The 21,717-nt window shown below is 51.6% G+C and overlaps 1 protein-coding gene across 9 annotated transcripts in view; it reads right to left on the reverse strand.

The window, feature by feature from the left end:
* Positions 1–6,572: 6,572 nt before the first annotated feature.
* COL16A1 (collagen type XVI alpha 1 chain) overlaps positions 6,573–21,717 on the reverse strand; it is a 55,268-nt gene continuing 40,123 nt past the window's right edge. For all 9 annotated transcript variants that reach the window (XM_049878574.1, XM_049878571.1, XM_049878573.1 and 6 more), the window contains 19 exons: positions 21,228–21,272; positions 21,063–21,116; positions 20,700–20,735; positions 20,090–20,152; positions 17,605–17,676; positions 17,387–17,440; positions 16,689–16,733; positions 16,431–16,475; positions 16,059–16,112; positions 15,690–15,743; positions 13,499–13,549; positions 13,068–13,157; positions 11,471–11,506; positions 10,837–10,881; positions 9,739–9,927; positions 9,334–9,400; positions 8,405–8,581; positions 8,145–8,222; positions 6,573–6,920 (listed from right to left, as the gene is read on the reverse strand). In XM_049878574.1, coding sequence (XP_049734531.1) covers positions 6,718–6,920; positions 8,145–8,222; positions 8,405–8,581; positions 9,334–9,400; positions 9,739–9,927; positions 10,837–10,881; positions 11,471–11,506; positions 13,068–13,157; positions 13,499–13,549; positions 15,690–15,743; positions 16,059–16,112; positions 16,431–16,475; positions 16,689–16,733; positions 17,387–17,440; positions 17,605–17,676; positions 20,090–20,152; positions 20,700–20,735; positions 21,063–21,116; positions 21,228–21,272 — 1,458 coding nt within the window. In that variant the 3' untranslated portion in view covers positions 6,573–6,717. The remainder of the gene's footprint in view (positions 6,921–8,144; positions 8,223–8,404; positions 8,582–9,333; positions 9,401–9,738; positions 9,928–10,836; positions 10,882–11,470; positions 11,507–13,067; positions 13,158–13,498; positions 13,550–15,689; positions 15,744–16,058; positions 16,113–16,430; positions 16,476–16,688; positions 16,734–17,386; positions 17,441–17,604; positions 17,677–20,089; positions 20,153–20,699; positions 20,736–21,062; positions 21,117–21,227; positions 21,273–21,717) is intronic.

Consider the following 21,717-nt stretch of genomic DNA (forward strand, 5'->3'; position numbering starts at 1 on the left):
TCTCCAACCCACCCAGCGCACGGGCCTGGGGGCGGGCCCGCTTCTGACTGGATGTCCGCAACTGTCAATCGGGGAGGCAGTCGGTCGGCGGATGTGACGCTACAGGACAGGGTCGCGAGCTTCCCCGAGTGGTCCGAGCAGCTAATAAGCGTACGGAGGTTTCCGGAGATCTTGGTTGCCGAGCTGGCGCATCTGGTCTTCCCTTTCCTAAGCTAGAGTGGGCCTCATGGCTGGTCAGGCCCGGGTATTTACTGAGAAGTCTGGGTGGGGTGTTGCTGCGGCGGCCATGTTATAACCTGGCAAATGGGACGCGTGGTTATGGCGTAGTGACTGTCGTCACTCCACGTTTCTGCCCGAGTACGGCCCCGGCGGTTGCCGTGACAACGAGGAACCGACCAAGGCCTCCTAGGAAGGATGGAGGCGGGGCCGGAGGCTTTCTCCGATGTCAAAACACCTCGGTGCCAATTAGTAGCATGGAGTGGAATACACACCTGTAGTATTTAGAGAAGAAAATTTCAAACCGTCACACTGGGAGGAAAATTAGGTTATCTTATAACTTTAATGGAGCCCTGATGGTGCAGTGGTTAAGAGCTTGGCTGCTAACCAAAAGGTCGGCAGTTTGAATCCACCAGCCACTCCTTGGAAATCCTATGGGGCAGTTCTCCTCTGTCCTATAGAGTCCGACTCGATAGCAATGGAGTTTTTGTGCCTTTATTTAATAAAGGGGAAAAGTGAGGTCCAGAGAAGCAGTGGTTTGCCCTAGTTCACAGTGGGTTAGTGGCAGTGTGGCCAAGATCCGGGGTCAATGGGTGGCCAGTTTTCAGCAGGAAAGTCTTGACTGGCCCCCATAGTAGGACAAATTCTGTTTACTAAGTGACCTCCCAACACAATGTTCTATGCCTTTTCCATAGTTCAGCCTCTACACTTGTTTGTGTGCTTATTTCATTAATTCTCCCACATGGGCAAGAATTGTGTTTGTTTTTGCTCACCATTATATCTCCAGCGCCTAGAACAGTGCCTGACACCATTTTTGTTTTGTTTTTAATAAATAATTAGTGTTATGAGACGTTACCCAGTCCAGCCTGACTAACCAGCCAGCCAGCGCTGATCATACTACTTTCCCGTTCAACAAGCTGCAGTGACTCCTCTTCATCCACACCTATAAAATAAGGCCCCATTTCTTCATCCTGGCGCTTCACCATCTGGCCCAAGATCATCTTTCCAGGCTTCTGTCTTACAGCCCCAATCTGTCTTCTACTTTGTATCTCCTATGCTGGATCCCACCATTCAGCACTTTTGCTCCAAAGTAAGGATCTTGGTTTTACCACTTTCTAACTTTATGACCTTGATCAAGTTTCTTAATCTCTCTGAGTCAGTTTCCTCAGCTGTTAGAAATATGAACATGTACAGAGGTTTGAAAAATAAGGTTATTGCTCCTGCCGGTGCTCACACCTATGCTCAAACCACTTCTTTCACCTGACCCAGCAGCCTTCCCATCTTCCAGCCCCTCCTCCACATAACCCTCCCACATTTCCTTCCAGAGCTTGTCACACTCTCTCGCCTGTCTCCCTTTGTACTTTGTACCGTCACTGCGCTAGATATCATCTTGTCTGGTATAAGAGTTCTCTTTGATTTTTTTCTATAAACCGGTTTCTCTCCTCCTTCATCTCAGAAAATTCACCCAGTTGCTCAGTTCAAATATTTAGGCTCATTCTTGAGTCCTCTGTTTCCTAACCACCCCCCCCGCCAAAACACATACGTCCCATTTACATTAAATATACCCACATCTGCCCTGCCCTTTCTTCCCTGTTTGCACTATCACCCTAATTCAAGAAACCATCTGTGGCCTGTATCTCTACAATAGCCTCCTGACCAGTGCCCCTGCTTTCACTCTTCCTTCCCCTCCCACTCTGTTCTTCATAGGACAGCCATAGTAATGGTCTTAAAATGTAAATCAGACAATGCCATTCCTGGTCTTAAAGTCTTCCAGCAGCTTCCCATTACTCTTACAACAAAATCTAAACTCAACCATGTGACCTTCACAGCCTTATATGACCTAATAATAAAATCTAAACTCATACTTATGACTTTCAGGGCACTACGCAAGCTGGACTGCCTGCATCTCCAGCCTCACTTCCTGCCACTGCTGTCCTGTGTTCACTCCAATCATGACGCCTGCTCTCTAACCCTGGAGCAGAGCAAGCTCATTCTTTGGATTAGCTCTATCCTCTGTCTAGAATGCTCTTCCCTCAGCTCTTCACTGGCTGGGTCCTCCTTATCATTCAAGTCTCAGTTCAAATATCTCTTCCCTGAGGTGCATTCCTTGACACCATATTTAGATAGCGCGTGCACACACACACACACACACACACTCCAGTCAGCTATCACTATGTCTTATTTTTTCATGACACTTGTCACTATTTGAATTGTCCTTTTTAAGGTTTACATGTGTATTTTAAGGTTTATGTGTATGTTGCAGGACACTTCTTTTCTTATTCATGCCTGGCATGATTTCAATAAATGTTAGTGGTTATTATTATTATCATATATAGAAGGTTTATTAAGGTGCCATTGTCATAAGTACTACATGCTCAATTTTCACCATGATCCTTTAAGATAAGTACTATGACCCATTTAAAATGAGAAGCCGAGGCTGAGAGAAGCTATCAAATAGGTAATAAAGGAAGAAATCATAATTTGAACCCAGGTCCATACCCTTTTAACTACTCAGTATCTGGTAGTTGATAAGTCATATTTTCTTTACCTTCGTAACCCTCTGAACAAAGACAGGTTCAAAAAATATTGGTGGAATTGAATTGCAAAATCTTGGAAAAGAAGATGTCCTGATGTCTAGGCTGAAATTCAAGGGAACATTTGCTGGGACAGAGAATAGTGACACCTGATTTGCAAACTGGGGTCATGTGACATGCACTCATTTATTCCACAAATATATGTTCTTACTGAGTTCCCACCACTTGCCAGGCTTTGTTCTAGGTGCTGAGGATACGACTCCTAAGGTTAGATAGCTGGGCTGGACTGCATAACATCTCAAAACACTAATTTATTCACGTTCCCCACTCCCTATCCCCCAGCTCCCTCTGCCCAGTAAAGGCCTCTTAGGAGAGCTTTCTGCTGGAGCTCTGTGTTATTGGGGGACAGGGGCATGCGAGTCTTCTCTCAGGTAGTTAGAGACCAGCCCAAGCCAATGCCTCCAGGGCAGTGTCTCTGCAGAACTGAAGTAAGCTCAGCTTGTTTATTTTGGACAGGGCTGGATCAAAGGGAGAGAAAGATCTCCCAAAGACTGAAAAACAATCAACTTGTTTCCAAAGTTTCAACTACCTGAGGCAGACAGAGGTGGGTGGGAAGTTCCTGTTATTATTTCAGCTTTAGCCAAAGGGGAAAACTTGGATTCCAGCCTTTTTTAGGCTGGAGCTCATGGAAGCCCTGTGGTTGACCCATATGAGGTGAGGCAGAGCTTAGTAATGGAAGACCCATCCCCTGGAGACACATCATCCCCTGGCCTCCTGGCTCAGCTCCAAGCTCCAGTGTTGCTTACTAAGAAAGGATACCAACACCCACCTAATTATTATGGAATTATTTCTGATTCCAACTAGATCCAATTCCCAAATTTAAATTCCAGTTGGATGTTGTGGATCAGAGGGCAAGATGCAGTTTTCCAGAGAACCAGAAGAACAATGAGAACAGCAGACTTGGCAACTAGGCCACATTCCCTCTCCATTTTGGGATCGTATGGAGAGTCCATTTATACATTCTATGCCTATAAATTATTAAGGACAGCAATAACAACAACAAAAGACCTACTCTTGCAAGAGGTTAACACACCACGTGTGAAGAAAGAGTCTAAAAAGATTCTGTTGAATTCTGATGATGGGGAAAATGTTATGACAAAAAGCCAGGTTTACATTCCAGAAGGCATCAAATTTGGGATTTTTCTCTGCAGAGCAGATATGCACCAGCTTTCCTCCATCTTACAGAGCAGAGGATCTCTCAAATTAAGGCCCCTCCAGTCCATTCTTCACACTGCCATCAGTGAGCTCACTATTAGGCAAACCTGACTTGGCACATCCAAGTGGCTTCCCACTCTATCTCCCCTGCTCACGCTCCCAATTCCAACCAAACCGCACTGCCTCCAGTCCCTCCATATGCAGGGCTCAGTCATCTCCAGACCTTGGCACATACTGTTCCCTCTGCCTGGACTGATCTTTCTCTTTCCCTCTGTCCAGACAAGGTTGGGTCCTTCAACTGTGTGCTCCCCCGGCACCTGGTACTGTCCCATCAGCCCATTTTTATCATAATTATGTGTTTAACTGTTTGCTTTCCCCCATAGACACTGTGGGGGCAGGAACCCTATCTACTTTGTTTGCCTCTAAATCCCCAGAGCCTAGTGTAGTTCCTGGCACAAAGTAGAAAGAGGAAATGGACTCATCAAGCTAGACTTTGCCAATCTGAATGATCTGTGTGTTGCCTTTAAAGCCTGGAATAGACTGTGAAGACAGAAGAAAAATGGCGGGCGGGGGAGGGGGGATGATGAGAAAGGTGCCTAAAAGAATTGGAAGGCGGGCACCCCTCCTTCCTTTCTCTTCAGCTTCTCCAGCTCCCGAACTTATGAGCAAGATCCATGGATTTTTTGCTGACCATGGCAACAGAAGAGACTATAAAATTCAGCTCTCCATCTGGTTCTTCATGATCCAAGAAAATACAGCAATTTCAGACTCCGGGGAGGCAAATACTCAAATCATGAAAGCTTAAACCTAGCCCATCGCAGAATCCCCTAAGAGCAGCATGAATTTGACTCAGGAAGAAAAGTGGAGAGCGCATCATTTACTCGGTAAGGATTGATTCCCTGGTGGTCCTCAGAGGGGATGAGCTGGAAGTTCCCTCATAGTGGTTTCCCCCTCTGGCCTTCAAAGCCAACCTGCTCAACCCAACAGCTGGTCCTTGCTTCTCTTCGTTTCTACTCCCGGCAACATGCTACTTACCACGAGGCCCATTATCGGTTAGCCCACGCAGCAGCCTGGGTTGAAAGTGGGAGCTGGCCTTCCGGTGGGAGCACTAACATCTGTCCTCCTCCGCTATCCAAAACCTGGCTGCTACTTCAGTGCAAAGATGGTATGTTTGCTTCTTAATATGTTACGTTAGGACCAGGGTTAACTGAGAATCGGCGGTGAGGGATGAACCAAGAACTGACTCCTTTATCTAAAAACATCATGTGAGACATTCAGGCATGCTCAGGAGTCTGCCTGATTTCATTCCTCTGCCACCAGCACACCTTGCTTCTGGCAGGAAAAAAAAAAAAAAGAGGGCAAAGGTTCTGAAAAGCCAGCAATAGGCTGGGCTGATGGTATTTGGGGCCCAACCGGAACAGGGAATTTTCAGAAATGTGCTGGAAATGCCAGCTCTGGAGAGATTTGACAGCTGGTTTGAAGGCTGCAGGCAGTTTGGATAAGCATATGAAATATGGGTGCATTCTGAGCCTGGTCTGTGATCCCTTTGAAGTGTATCCAGCTCAAATAATCCTTCCAGAAATTGGGGGCCAGTAAAAAGGCTTTCTTTGGAAGCCTCTCTGGATGCACTCTTGCTTTCTCATAGCCCACCAGGACGAGAGAAAGTAGAGAAGGAAGAGGCTTGAGACCGAATGTTTCTGTAACATTCTATTTGCTGTCTTGATTTTTTAAGTCTTTATACAGATGAAGGAGACAGCAGATAGATTACCAAACTCCCAGGGGACTTGTGGGGCCAGGAGCTTAGATCTGATTGTGGCTCTGGCCCCTTTGTACTGATTCCACCTGACTGGTTTCTGAAGGCCTAGGCTAAGATCTACAAGAAAAGCACTTCCCAAGCTAGAATAACAACGAATAACAAAAGGTGCCATCTGCAGTCTAGAAAGCCATTGCCTGAAGCTCCGCTGGAGAGCTGACAACAGGGCCATGGATTGGTACAGGTACAAGAGGTTCCATCTCATTTCCCGGAGAAGCATTCCCTGATTACCTCAGCCAGCGCTGGAGCCTATCTTTCCCCATTTGCACAGCCTCTCTAATCAAAGAATTACTGGAGCATCGAGAAAAGACTGTGTGCTTGGAGGTGCTTCCAGGCAGAGGAACACAACTCAGCACTGGGTGGAATCTCCTAAGCCGCAACCTGGTTTGGTTTTGGGTCACACGTGTAAGAAGTGAAGAGGGTCGGCAGGGTGTGGGTAGGGGACCAAACACCTGCTTCTTTAGGGCAGCAAATAGGGAGGGGCCTTTCTGAGCGGGAACTGGAGTCCTCAAACTTCCCTTTGGCTCACTTGCAGGGGACTAGGGGCAGGCTGAGTGATGCCCCCTCTCTAACTTGAGAGAAGTGTGCTGTGAAGGACAGGACACCAGGTCCCGAGGACCAAAGGGTGACTCAGAACCATCTGGAGAAAAGAGCTGAGCAGCATCCCACAGCTTCACTGGCTGACCACAGACAATGAGGGAAATGCCCTTGCTGACCCTGGGACCAAATGTCAAAAGGAGAAGGAAGACAGGGAGATGCAGCTGCCGCACCAGAGAAACCCCACTGGAAGTGGGACTGCAGATAGTTTTTAGTTCTTTATTGTTAAAAAAAATATTAATGGCAATTAAAAAATAAAAACATTCACAACTCATCACAGAGTCCTGGAAGCTTTGGCATGTGTTTTCAACGGAGTCCTTCATCTAACAGTCAATGGTGATTTCAGCCAAAAGGCCCCTTCATGTTTTTCATGGGTGGGTACTGCTGCTCCATTGGCATAGCCCCAAAGCAGTCGGAGGGGTTACAGTGGCCAGTCTTGCCCGGCTGGCCCATGGGACCTGGGGGCCCAGGGATGCCAGGGATGCCTTGCTGGCCCATCGGTCCGGTTGGGCCCATCTTGCCATACCCTGGAGGACCTTGGGGACCTAGGGAGGGAAGAGCCAGAGAAGGAAAAACAGGAGACACAAATCAGAAGAAATAATGGTCATAATACATACTGCCTTACATTTGATGAATACTTCTCAGGTTATAACATAGTTTCATGAAAACCTAATCTGACATTAATCTCACATTAATTCAACAATAGCAACAATGCTACTGTTGTTGTTGTTAGGTGCCCAAAGCACTGGCTGGTCCTGTGCCATCCTCACAATCATTGTTCTGTTTCAGCTCACTGTTGCAGCCACTATGTCAATCCATCTTGTTAAGGGTCTTTTCTTCACTGACCCTCTACTTTACCAAGCATGATGTCCTTCTCTAGAGACTGGTCCCTCTTTATAATATGTCCAAAGTATGTGAGACGAAGTGTCACCATCCTTGCTTCTAAGGAGCATTCTGGCTGTACTTCTTCCAAGACAGATTTGTTTGTTCTTCTGGCAGTCCATAGTATATTCAATACTCTTCGCCAACACCATAATTCAAAGGCATCAATTCTTCTTTGGTCTTCTTAGTTCATTATCCAGCTTTTACGTGAACATGAGGCGACTGAAATGCCATGGCTTGGATCAGGTGTACCCTAGTCCTCAAGGTGACATCTTTGCTTTTTAACACTTTAAAGAAGTCTTTTGCAGAAGATTGCCCAATTCAATAGCTAGTATTATTGATAGCGTCTATATGCCAGACACTGGGATAAGTGCTTTTTTATGCATCTTTCACTTAATCATCACAACAATTCCCTGAGAAAGGAACTATCATCTCATTCTGTAGATGAGGACAAAGGCTCAGAAAGGTCACACATCTGGTACATGGTGAAGCTGGGTCTCAGAGCCGGGTCATTGGGCGTGGGCATCATCTTTTAGGTTATACAACCAAGCATGCATCTTAGAGAGCTACTCTGAGGGGTTCAGTGACCTCCTCAAGGTTACACAGCCAGGAAGAGTCCGAGCAGGACTTGAACATGCATTCCCTGGCCCACATCTTGCCTAGCTCTCTTCCACTGTGTCATGCTAGCACAGCTTAAGACTAGAGGACAGGGGCTGGACCTTCCCCTTTTTTCTTTCTCCCACAGGTCCTAGCAGTGTCTTGCACACAGCAGTATTACCATAAATGTTGTTGATTGGCCTGTAGTTATTTGGGATTCTAGACAGACCACAAAGACAGGGGGTCTCTGCTGCTCTGGATTTGTTGCCTCAAATGTTGGCTTTTCTTACCCGGGGGGCCGGGGAGACCACTTTCTCCTGCGATGCCAACACCAATGTCTCCCTTTTCACCTTTGGTACCGGGTAATCCTGGGACAAGATAAATAAAATAAATTTTATTCCTGGGCAGAAAAATGACACACCCACTTGGATTATTTGAAACACACACACACACACACACAAATGCTATAGTCACAACAGACCTCAGGTAATGCTCACGCCTGTCCCAAAGAGCTACGTGGGCCCCTCGGGGAGCCAGAGGGCAGAGGTACCTCTCATTCCTGGCAAGCCCTGCCGTCCTTCTCTGCCAATCTGACCAGGGAGCCCAGGCGATCCTGGAGCTCCCGGCCGACCTGGGGAACCGTCCTTCCCTGGGGGCCCTGGTCGTCCTGGAGCTGCTGCCATCTCTATGGGGAACTGCATCCTGGAGGTATAGTAAGCCATCCTCTCTGTAAGAAAAGGCAAGGACAGGTCACGGGGTGTCCCGAGAGACCCAGAATGACTGAAGATGCTGCAGACCGGCCACCAGCATGGAGCCCAAAGCCGCCTTTCTTTAGAGGAAAGTCAGGGCAAGGACTATGGGAGCCCATCTCCTCAATGGTCTCCCGTGTCCTCGCCTCTACACTACTTCTGATGGTGATCTTTTTGGAGCACAGGTCTGATTATGCCATCTCTCTTCTCAAACACCCTTTATTGGTTCACCACCGGCTTCAGGATAAAGTCCAGAATCCTTGCCTGGCGTTCAAGGTGCTTCCCAAGCTTGATGTCGAGCCCCCTCAGGACAGGGTGCATGTATCCCAGTACAGCATCCCCAAACCCCAGCACATCAAGGTGAGCTCAACAAATGCACAGAACGGTCTTACACAGGAAAGAAGCTTTAAAAAGCCACCAACCATCCTGCAGCTGCTGCTCATCCCTCTATTTAGGGCCCACTTCATACTGCCCCGCGTGATAGCGATTTACCTGTCTCCTCTGCTCGAGTGGGGCCTTAGGGAGGGCAGGAGGGAATCATTTTATCTCTGAATGGAGCAGGTGAAAGGAAGGTCTGAAGTGTAATTGCATGTATGCCTGCCAACCCCCGGGCTCTAAGTGTTGTTGGGGGTGGGCATTGAGCTTTAAGGAAAAGAAGGCCAGGGCAGGGGGGAGAAGCAGCTGGGAAGGGCAAGCGACATCCTCTGCCACCCAGCCAGCTGCCAATTACCATCAAACATTTTAATGATCTCTTGTCTGATGAACCTCTTGATTTCATCATAATTCACCATGTCTCCCTGAGGAAAGAGAAGAAAACCTGTCTCAATCATATTTCCAAGCCTGGGGCTTTCCACCTGGGAAAAGACTTCCATGGAAATAAAGATGGGGAGGGGCCTCCTGGGGGCCCTGCTGAAACGGTACTAAAGATTTTGTATGTAAGTGCATCTTTCTGGGAAGGGGGGTCTCACCTCCCTCCTCCCTACCCCACTACTCTCTCACACACAGTTAAGAACCACCATTATGGGGATCATGCTCTTTCCTGCAAAATGTCAACAGGAGCTTCTGAAATGACCCATGCTCCACCCCACAGGCCTGGCTGTGGACAGTGCCCATGGCCGCCAGCCTTCCCCCTTACCATGGAGCCGGGCACACCAGGCAATCCAGGGCTCCCTGCAGGCCCCGGAGATCCAGGATGGCCTCTTTCTCCAGCAGGACCTGGTGGCCCAACAGGCCCCATGGAGCCACTCTTGCCAGGTCCTCCAGGCATTCCAGCTCTCCCCTTCTCTCCTGCCTGGCCCTTCTGTCCTGAAGGCCCCGGATCACCCTACAAGGACAAGAAGTCACAGTCCAGCATCACCAAGTACTGTCAATCTCCCTATGATGTCTCAGCAATCTGTCATTCCACAGCGTTTCCCTCTGACTGAATCACAGCATCCTGATGGGCCACCCTGCCTCACTTCCCTCCTGCCATTCACTCTCTACACCGCCCCAGGGCAGTCCTTGTAGAAAACAGTTCTCATGGTGTTACTCCCTGCTTAGGAATTCTGATGGCTCCCAACTGCCCTCAGGATAAAGGCCTAATTCCCTGGTCAAACATTTAAGACCATTCCCGATGTGGCCCTGATCATTCCTTCTCTAGCCTCATCCCCTGTCCTTAAGCCTCCATCCATACCTCACTGGTTATAATTCTCTGACTTGGCCATGATGTCTCAGTCCTCACTGCCTTCATACAAGCGGTTCTCTTGCTTGGGATGTCTACCCCCACTTGCCTAGCACAGTACGCCTCCTACTCAGCTGCAATGGTCCTATTCTTAGGCAGCCTCCCCTGATTCCCCAGACTGGGCTGGGTACTCCTCCCCTCTGATCCCACAGTGCTGACTGGCCCTCTTCTGTCAAACTTGACAGACTCTAGTGTAACTGGGACTGGACAATAGTGAGCACCTATTGGTCCGGGGCCTCTATCTGTTTACCCAAGACCAGGACAGAGGGTCTGAAATGCAACAAAATCAAGTGGATGCTCTTGGGATGAATGAATTAATGACTCAATCAATTAAGCAATGAGTGAATGACCTAGAGATTTCCATTCCCCAACCAGAACTAAGAACCCTGGAAGAGCCTCATGTGAGAAGTTTTCAGAGACAAGGCTGCTCTAAGTCCTGCCCGCTGGCCTTCCTGTGTCTCTTCTCCAGGTCTAAAGTCAGAGCTCTCTCAAACCCAGGCAATGCCCACTCACCTTTGGACCTGGAGGTCCATAGAGTCCCTGTTTTCCAGGGGGTCCCTAGAAGAAAGCAGAAGTCAAAGGTCAAGGTCAAGTACAGACAGCATCCCTGAGCTATCCTGGATAGGCAGGTACAGTGGAAGGACCACCTTCACAGCCTCAGGCCCCCAGGCTGTATCCAGCTGGGCTATGACTGTGAGAAATGACAATAGCCTCCCTCCAACAGAGGGGTTGACAGCCTGCAAGGGAGAATGATGTCCCCTGGGACATGGCCTTGTTTGATCATGTTAGCTGCATCCCTTGTCACAGATGAAGGGAGGTGAAAAGAAGTCAGAACGAGAGGGCTGATCTGTGACATATTTGGGGGCCTGGTAAGAGCTGGTACCCAGGAAATGTTTAGAGCTTGTCATTATTATAGTTTCTTTTGACCAGGTAAATGGTAAAAAACAAACTGAAAAACAAATCTTATTCCCATCGTTGCCCCCTAGTCCTCAATGCCTTTCCCCAAGAGCAACAAGGGTTTCCAGTTTGCTGTGTATCTGTCCAGAGACAGTCTGTGCATGCTGAATGGATAAAGAGGGGTCAGGGAAAGGTGGGGAGCAAGAAGCAGCACCCCCAAGAGAAAAGGAGAAGCCCAGCACAACAGTACCTCTTTGCCAGCTTCACCATCTGCACCAGGTTCACCCTGGGGAGTGGAGAGAATGGGAGATGTGATACACTCCAGCCCACCTTGGGTCACATGCCTCACCTTGCTCACTGGGCATGCCCAGCCTCCTGCCCCACAAGAACCCACCATCCTCCAGTCCTCACCCTCTGACACAGGCTGTGGCACAGGCTGCGGAAACTTAGCCCCCAGCTCTAGGCCCATCTCATACCCCAGCCTGGTGCCAGAGCCCCAGTGGATAGCTCCCGGCCACCCTGACTGTGAGCTCTATGAGGGAGGAGCAGACTGTGACTGCCTGGCTCTTTGCTTGAGACCTGGGCACCTCGCACACTTCCTGGCCCTGCATATGTTGTGCTTGCTGTGTGAACCCATGAACTGTAAACAGGATGTCTCTGTCCTCCTGTGAGGTCCCGGAGATCAGCCAGGGTGACCTGAGCCTGCTTCCTTCCCCAGGACAGGAGAGGCTGCCCCTTCTGGGAGGGTGCTGGGAAAGAGGATTCTGATTGCATGGAACAGTAAAGTCATCCTGCGGCACTGGGGGCTCCTGAGCCTGCCAGCATGGAGGGAAGGGGAGTATAGGATCTGCCCAGGGACCTTGGCAGGAATCACAGTGAGTAGGAATGGCAAGACTGGGACTCTGGGCAGAAGGGCTGAGCGATCATCTCTGCACCAGCAGGAGCCATTTACCCCATTCAGGCCACCAGCTCAGGGCCGGGCAGGGACCTCAGTCATTGTTACCGCTCCCAAAAGCTAGTCTACTTTGCTGAAAGCACCCTGAGCTGGTGGCTAGGAGACCTGGGACCCTGCATCAGCTCTCCCAAGAGACTTCCGGCCCTGAGACTAGCTATCAGGTCCACTTAATGTGGCTCACCTGTCAGGAACTTTCAAAAGAGATAGTATTGCAGAGTGGCTAAGGATACAAGTTCTGGAATCAGGTGGACTGGGGATCTAGTCAGAGCTCTTCCACTCACTAGCTATGTGACTCTGAGCAACCTATTTAATCTTGCTGAGCCTCAGTTTCCTCATTTGCAAAATGGGGACACTGAGACCTACTAAATAGAGTTGTGGTACAAATTAAATGACACAATGCATGCTGAGCACTTGGCTCAGTTAGGTCCAGCACATGCTCAGTGACCAATATACCATAGCTCTTAAGATAAAACAGTAGCTGAGGGCGAGGAGTGGTTTCTGGGAAGCTGAGAAAGCTACAGCAGCAGGTTTCTGGTTCCTGACATTTACAAAGGTTGTCTGTGGTTACCAACAAGCTCCCCTGGGGAAGGGGCAGGGGCTGAACAGGGCCCAAGTCTCCTCTGTCCAGTGAGGGATCGGCAGAAGTCTGGTGTTGGTCCATCTTAGAGGCCGTGATCTTGTGTGCAGTTGGCCCACAAGGGCTTGCCTTTTCTTCCCAGTAGGATGTGGTCCTCAGCCTCAGCCACACGTTCCATCCTGCCTTCTGGCCATGCTGTTGGCCCCTGACTGCCTCTTCCTTCGTGGAAAGCCCAGATCTGCAGTGCTGAACGCAACTGGCAAAGCCAACTGGCTCTTTCCCTGTGGGGCTGTGCCATAGGATGTGGGATCTTACCTGGGGGCCAGGGTGTCCAGGTGGGCCAGGCGGGCCTGGAATGCCTGCAAGACCTCTTTCTCCAGTGGCTCCTCTGTCTCCTTTCAGGCCCTAGAGAACAGGAAGATGGATGGTGAAAGGGAAGGAAAGTGGAAGGGTAGGCCCCCACACAGCCAAGGGCATCGTGTGCCAGGGACCATGTCCCCCACCTCCCAGGCCCCATAGCGGGAAGTGGTGCTGTCTGAACTTGCGGCAGGGCCCTCATGTGGCCTCCAGCCCTCTCTGAAGGTCTTCACCACATCCCGGTTAGGGAGATTTTTGGAATCAGAAGAGGCTGAAGCCAAGGGAGGAGGAGGATGGGACACTGTTCTCACTTCCTCCTGCCTCTTGTGAAAGGATCCCACAGCAGAGCAGGACAAAACTGGGACAGAGGGACAAGAGGAGGCACTCACCATTGCTGAGATCCCAGCTGGCCCTGGCTGGCCTGGAGGCCCTGGTGGCCCCTAAAGAGAGATGAGTCAATAGGATAGAAAGAGGCTCCAGGAATAAAGCCCCCAGGGAGGCAGAGAGTAGCTGACAGCAGGAACAAGCCCTAAACATCAGCAGCTCCATTCCCTTCCCTTAGCCCTTCCTTCTTTCCTGGTCCTGCCTTTGAACTGCTCCCAGAAGATTCGTTCCAAGAGCCCAGGGCTGCGAGGCCCTGAGCACATAGGACCCTCACTCCTCCTACCTCCAGGGACCTGCTGAAGGGGTGATCTGGGAGACACAAGCAGAGGCCAAGTGCAGGGGGCAAAGGCCAGAGGGAGTTAACTAGGTAGGCCTAGTGTCTTCTGAAGGCTCCCACTTCCTAAAGGTAGCCCCACTTCTTTCCTGCTCTGTGGGAGGAGTGAAGACCAGGAGCTGGGTCTGAGTAGCAGCAGAGTAAGGGGCAGGGGCTCAGCACCAACCCCAGTGTCCCCACAGATCAACTCTATAGCCTAGCACCAGGCCCTTTCTGCTGGTCTCCTACTGTTCCCCTTGCACTTGAGAGCAATGGGACTCCTTGGGGTTTGTAAAAAACACGCAGGACTGCTCCTGCCGTGCCTGGACTGGGGCTGTGTCTGAAATACCAACCCCCCCCCCGCCCCCGCCATGGTCCACATTCTTGTCTTTGAGGCACAGCTCACACGTCCCGTCCCTGGTCAGAGGTGACCACCTTCTCTGAACCTCAGGGCATTCATCCCTGTCTCAGACCACTGCCCTCCATACTCCCAGAATGAAAGTTCCAGGGGCCAGGAACTCTGTTCTACTCCTCTCGAGTCTCCTGGGGTGGAAAATTCAGCACTGGGACTGCCAGAAGAGAGGGGGGGAACCCTGCGCCCTCTCTGCCCCAGCCCCCCATGAGCCTCCAATGAGGACACAATTCAGAGTGTGTGGCCCTGGACACATCATTCCCTTTTGTCATCTGTAGCCTGAGGCTAGGTCTGGGGTTACCAATTCAGGACCCCTGGACCCTTTGAGATCTGTAAAAATAGTGACAGGGCCCTGAGAATTACTTTTTTGATCATGAACTACTTTCAATATTTCAAAAAGCCTCCTGGAAATGGTAGAGCCAGCCACATGGGGCTGGAATAAGATTCCCGGGTGTTATTCAGCTCGGTGTGGTCATACTTATCATAGGCGTCGATAGGCAGTCACCTATGTTACTGATGAGCAAAGTAGACAGGAAACTCTTTATTCCTTAATAAATGTCCTCTCCAAGTCACCCTATCTCGGTAAATGACACCACCCACTCAGCCAGTTGCCCAAGCCAAACACACGAGTTCTCTCGTTTTACCACTTCCCTCCACCCCATCCAGGTCATTAGCAGTCCTCTACCTCTAAATACATCCTGAACCCGTCCACTGCTCCTCTGTCCACTACAACCAGCCATCCACTGTGGCAAAAGCCTCCTACTTCATATCCCTGCTGCCAGTTGCGCGACCTCTCCCAAACTATTGACCATGCCCCGGGGGCTCTCCCCACAATCCCCATCATGTCCTTCTCTCTAAGCTCACCTCGCCCCATCCCACTCCTGGCCTCTGGCACTACCCTCCAGCCACACTGGTCTTCTTGGGGTTCCTCAAGCACACCAAGCTCCTCCCTGCCCTAGGCTCTCTGTATGAGCTGCTCTTCCACGTGTAACACCCTCCCTCCAGGCTGCTCAATAGCTGGCTCCTTCTTGTCTTGCCTCAGATCAAATGTCACTTCTCCAGTAAAGGTTTCTCTAAAGTTGCCTCCCAGTCCCTCCCTGTAGAGTCACATCATTGCCTGATGTTTTTGCATTAATTTATTGGTTTGTTGTGCCTACACAAAAGCTCTGTGAGGTCCGGGGACCTTGTCTTCCTTGTTCATGCTGTGGCCCCAGTGCTTGGAATTGTGCCTCCTATAGAACAGGTGCTCAAGAAATAACATGAGTAACCAACCAAATGCTCCTTGTCAGGTAAGGGAACTCTAATGTGTGCAAACAATACGAAAAAGGGGAAAAGCCACTGGATTGGTGAGCCTGGAGTCCCTTGCACTGCTGCTGGGGTTGGTTCTTTCACCAGCTTGCCCCCCCCCCACCCCACCCCAGCAGGATCCTAACTCTTAGAGACTAAAACAATTTAAAACAGTTTAACTCACAAGATGGCCTGGGGAACCAGGTCTTCCCTGAGGTCCCATGGCACCAGGCTCACCCTGCAAGAGCCAGACAAAGAAAGGAATAACACAGAAACAGACTTACTTGTGCACAGATAACCATCACGCAGGAGAGGGATGAGCAGAGCAGGTGGGAACTCCGATAGCCAGAGAAGCCATGCCAGGCCCCGGCCTCCAGACCCCAGCCTCCCAGGGTTTGAGGGGCTGGCCTTGCCCCATGAGGATGGCCCTGCTTTTCTAGGTTGGTGACCCAACAGCCTCTAGGGAGGGTCACCCTTAAGAACAGGAAGAAGATTCAAGATGTGCTGTGCTGGGTGAAACATTCCCAGAAGGCTGAGGAGAAAAGGCCCTTACCTCTGCTCCAGGCCGGCCACTGCTGCCAGGGGGACCCGGTTTGCCACAGTCACCCTAGAAGATAGAAGGGCAGCTAGAGCTCTCAGACCTCCACTTGGTGCCCTCTACCCCAAGGTGACCCAATATTGGATGGACCCTGCCATCTGCCTTGGCTCTGGCCAGAGGCCCTTTTATGTTCTCAGGCTAGCAAATGGAAAAGCCCTGACCCAATATGCCAGGAACCGGTGGCCTCAGGAGGCTTGGATGCTGGGTTGGCATCTCAGTCAAGGGTCTGGTGGCACCTCTACCCAGGCTAGGCTGCTAAGTCTGTCTGGGGTCAAGCCTCGCAGAAAGCAGAGAGAACCTACCTGGTAAAAGCCACCAGGCCCTTACCTTAGGTCCTGGGAGGCCAGGATGTCCCGTTTTCCCTTTGAAGCCCTGGAAGAAAAAGCAGGGAACTGTCATGCTTGTCTGTCCCTCATCTTAACTAGAGGCCTCTCCCCACTCCTCCATCCTCAGATTAAACCAAAGTCATAACATGATATCCATGGAGGACCTGGATTTGAGCTACCCACCCACTCAGGCAGACCCTGCAACTTCTCAGCCTTTGGGACCATGGAGCTCCCAGTTCTTTCCTGCAGCTCAACTTACCGGAGGTCCCATGAGTCCAGGGGGTCCAGCAGGACCAGGGTCCCCCTAGGAAAAGAGACCAGGCATTGAGGCAAGAGTCTTGTCCAGCTTGTACCCAACTCATTCACTACTGTCTCCCCCTTTTTTCAACCCTCCTCCCCCAGGTACCCTGGGTTGGAGGGAATGTCATGTGGGGCTGAGGGAAGAGTCCAAGAGTGGCTGTGGATGCTGGGTAAATCTTGGCCCTGTGCTGGGCCTTAGTTTTTCTTCTTTTGGGTACAAAAAGGGGTTGAACTTAATGTTCTATCCTTTACCATGGCCCCATGCCTTTCAGATTCTACAGCAAGACCAGACCCCATGAGCCAGGGCTTGCCTCAAGTCCTTCCATACCTGCAGCCTGATTCTTTCTGACATCCAGCCTAGTTTCTTTGGCTGTCTACATTTCTGGATATAAATTTATTTCCTTCATAGTCCTGCCTTTGATGATGCTCAGCATATCCAACCAGGTTAAGGCTACCAGGAGAACTGAGAAACCAAGTGGATCTAGTGCCAGCAGGGAGGTAGGGTGTGGTAGGAGTCACATGAAGGGAAGATGTGGGCACCCCCTGGCAAAGGTGAGGGGGACACTTGAATTCCCTTCATCAGGGTTCCCTTGACTTTGCTCCTGGAGAAGGAAGGAGAAGGAATAGGGTGTCTGCCCTCCCTAACCGTCGTCTCACCCTCACGCCAGGCTTGCCGTCCTTCCCATCCAGACCATCTAAGCCGGCAGGGCCCTGGAAGCAGGAAAAAGAATTTCTGCATGCCTGTTGGAGCCCTAGGAAGTGGGAGGCCTGACCCAGCCCCTCAGCTCTCTTCACCTCTCATTCAACTCCCTCCCTTACCAAATGCACACACACATATACCATACGCCTGCCAGGCTAAAAGGGCCCACACTCACCTGAATTCCAGGAGGTCCTGGTGGGCCAGGGGAACCAGGTATACCTGATGAGCCTGGAATCCCTTCACTGCCCTGAAAACCAGCCCCCCAACACAGTCAGCAGGGCCTTGCCCCTCCTGGGGACTAGGCTCTTAGCCAGAGGGAGGAAGTCTGGTGACTACTGGAAGTCAGGACATCTGGCTTCTAACCCCAGTTTTCTCCTGGCCTAACTAGGTAGATTCCACACACCCTCCCAAAGGATCTATCTTCATCTGCAAAGGATCTCCCTTCGTGGCTTCTCTGTGGGGAACGGACAGAGCCTATTCAGCTCAGCAGCTTCTTCAGAACCAACCCAGGCACTGGCTCAGGGTGCTCAGTAATATGTACTGAACTGAAAACACATTCAGCCCACACTGGTCCCAGTAACGTGCCAAGCACTATGTGAGCTCTGATGTCCCCAAGAGGAATAAAGGGGGAGGTGTTCTCCAGGAGTTCAAAGTCCAGTGAGAGTCCCAGGTCCACCACAATCAAGGGCAATGTAACAGTCTATGTTGAATAAGTGGCTAGGTTAGGGAGTGTCACAGAATTGTCGCCAGATGCTAGACTCTGAAGAATGTCTCAGATTTGGGCAGGTGAAGGAGAAAAGGGCATACCAGAGGGAACCACAGAGAAAAATAAAGGTTTGGAAGTGATAACATGCCTGGCCTAGCCAGGAGGCCCGGGGGAGCCTGTGTAAGAGGGTGAGGTGGGAGAGGAGGCTGGAGGAGTTAGCCTGATTGGGGGGGACTCTGAACGCCATGCTAAACTTTATTAAGCACAATAGTGGTTTGAAAACTGTACTTCTCAGTGCCCTGGGAGTTCCTGAGGAGCCTTGAGGACTGGGGATACAAAGTGAGGGACCAGAAGGTAGGGTTCCAGGTCCCCTACCCTTGCTTTAGCCAGAGTAGCTCCACTTATATCTGTTTTACAGATTGGGCTTTCACGTGAAGATGGGGCTCCGGACTACAAAATAAAGTCTGAAAGTCATGGCTATTGGGACTGGGGACCCATTGAAGATTCAAAGCAGAGGAGTGATGAGAGCAGACGTGTGAATTAGATTGTTCACTAGAAAAGGGAGGGGGAGGCAAAGAGGCCAGTGGGGAGAGGGTGGCTTCCCTGGAGCAGTGGCTATGGGGTGGTTGGGGGGAAGAGAAGAGAGCAGAGACCCAGCAAAGGGGAAAAAGAACGCAGGGCGGGGGCATTGCAATGCCACCAGCCACCGGGAGGGGACAGCAGAGCCCTAGCAAAAGTCAGCCCCCACTGGGAGCTGGGGCTGAGAACCACTGGCCAGATGTTTGAGATTCTCCGCAATGACCAGCCTAAGGAGAGCAGGCAGCTGTGGGGCACTGAACCCGCTGGCTCTCTGGGGCCCAGTGGGTTCCACCCAGGTCTGCCATAGAGAAGGGAAGGAGCTGACATCCACAACTGCCCCTACTACGGCCCTGGCTCTGGGGAGGCAGTGAGGGTCCCCAAGACTCTCCTGGACTGGGAGGAAAGTCTCAGCTCTGCCATTAACTGGATGTGCACTATGGGCTGTCCCTGGCCTCCCTGGGCCTCGGTTTCCTCACCTGTACAAAGAGAAGTTAGAACAGGGAGGTCCTTCTACCTAGTACCTTCCAGCCCTGAAGCACTGTGCAGTGTGTGTTTTAGAGGAAAGAGGTTCCCCCTCTCCCCCAACCCCTCGTGAGGCTCCAGGCCTACTGCCTCTCCCTCTGGGCCATGGTCAGAGGTCAATCTTGGGAGCCTCTTACCCCTCCCCCCATAACATGTGGGAAGCCAGAGGTTGGGCTGAGATGGGGTGTCAGTCCCAAAGCAAGGCAGAACTCTGTCTCCAAAGTGCATCAAGCAAGACCGAGGTGCAACCAGTCTGGGGCTCCTCAGACTGCTGCTCCTTCCCATCCTTGTCACCAGAGCACAGGCCACCCCCTGCCCTCCCTGGGTCCTTGGGGACCCCTGAGCATGGCCACCTGGGAGGCCCACTCCCCTTCCAAGCTGGCTTCCTCCACCGTTGTTAGACCCAGAAGGCAAACACCCAGAGTATTTGCTGCGGTGGGGTGTAGGGGGCTCCCAATCTCCATGGGCTTCCTCTTTCTTTCAACTCCCTGCCCTTCCCCTTGAGGAGGTGAAGCTGGCCCAAGCTGGCCTGTCCTCACTGCATTCTAGTCGTCCACCTCTCACTACACCCCTCTGCCTCTTGCCCACCTGCCCTTTCTGCCTTCCCCCTCCCCATCCCCCAGTAGACTGGGACCTTGGCTGCACAGAGGCTGGCAGGTATCCTGGGCCCAGCTCCCACCCCTGGAAGCCCGCTGGTCTGCCCAGCCCCTGCTGCTGCCCTGCAGTGGCCCCATCCTGAAGGTCTCTTTCCCTAGAGCCAGTCTTCAAATTCCCCAAAGGCCTGCAGCTAGGGGTGGGGCAGGGCTAAAGGGCTCAGATGACTGCACTTTGGCCAGCTCAGACTTCTGCTCACCTTCTCGGCTTGGGGGCCAGGTGGACCTGGTGCTCCAGCTTTGCCTGGGGATCCAGGAGGACCCTATATCAACAAAGGAACAGGCAGGAATGAAAGTGGGCCTGGAGAGGGCAGTTCTCCCTTCTTTCTTCCTCCTGTTGGTGCTGTTCTTAGTTGCCGTGGAGTCAATTCAGACTCACAGTGATCCATGTGTACAGAGTAGAACTGCTCCATAGGGTTTTCAAAGCTATGGCCTCTCAGAAGCAGATTTCCAGGACTGACTTCCGAGGTGCCTCTGGGTGTGTTCGAACTGTCAACCTTTCGGCTAGTGGTCGAAAGGTTAACCATTTGTGCCACCCAGGGACTCCCCTGTTTGCGTTACGCTGTTGCTAATATAATATATATTGGCACTTCTTAGGAACACCACCAAGGAGGTGGGATCTGGCTCCCTGCCCAGCTGGGTTGGGGCCCATCCAGGAGTCCCTGTTCTCTAGGTCCTGGCTCCTGGAATCAGGCCTGGCCACCCAGGCCATCCTCCCTGTTTCTTCCTTCCCCATCCCAGGCCCATCCTTGCCCAGCCTGGCCTGGTTAGGACCGCATCAGACAGGGCAGGCTTTGTGTCTCCACTCACCGGCAGGCCTGGAAAGCCTGGCTGGCCTTGAAATCCCTGTGGGAAGAAGCAAGGGACAGTTTGCTATGCCGCCCCCTCTCTCCTGCCTGGCTGCCCAGGTGGAAAGAGTGAGTGAGGCAGCCCCAAGTCCCAAGGGCCTGGGCAGGGAGGTAGCCCAGCCCTCCTCTCTGCCCAAGATGGATGGCAGGTGAGGCTCTGGGCATATAATGGGAGGTTACAACTCCAGGATGGGTGGGGATGGAGAGGCTTGAGCTGGTCACCCCTCCACAGTAGGGTGTCACCAGGGCAGAGGACCCAACCCCTTCCCTGGCTCTCCAAGCCATCTAGTGCAGGCAGGACAGCCAGTTTCAGTCACCCACTCACCTGGTCGCCCTTCTCTCCCGATTTGCCTTGGGGTCCTCTCTCTCCTCGGGGACCCTGTCACCCACAAAGAACAATGCAGCTAGAACTCAATCTTCCTTCTCTCAGACTCTGGGGCAGGACCGGGAGTCCCCGTGTCCACAACTCCCTGCCCCCTCCCTCACTCACCACTGGGCCTTGGGAACCTGGAATGCCTTCAGATCCTGGGGGGCCCTTGGGACACATAGGAGAGAATTAGTCACTTTGGCTCGGGGGAGTGGGACAAGTGGGGATGGAGGAGCAGGGCACAGAGTGGAGGCAGGGAATGTGGCAGAGGCCCCTCTAAGTTGGCGGGATCCCTGCCCTGGTCTGTGAAGGCCTCGCCTCTCTTGCCTAAGCTGGTGAACCAATCTCCTCAGGAGTTCCACCACTCCTAGCTCACTCCAATCCAGCCAGCAAACAGCTGCCATCTTCTCTTCCTCGGCACAGTTCTGATTTTATCGCTGTTTTGCTCAGAAACCTTCTAGGGCTTCCTCCATTAACTGAAATGAGGGGCAGACTCTCCACCAATGCTGAGTTCTGCCATCTGCCTCCAACTCCCCTTTCCTGTTTCCTGTCCCCCTCCCTTTCTTATCTTCTGCCTTGATCTGCTCAGACTGTACTGATCCCTGAACTTGCT

This window comes from Elephas maximus, chromosome 3 (assembly GCF_024166365.1).
Source record: "Elephas maximus indicus isolate mEleMax1 chromosome 3, mEleMax1 primary haplotype, whole genome shotgun sequence".
In the NCBI taxonomy this organism is placed as follows: Eukaryota; Metazoa; Chordata; class Mammalia; order Proboscidea; family Elephantidae; genus Elephas; species Elephas maximus.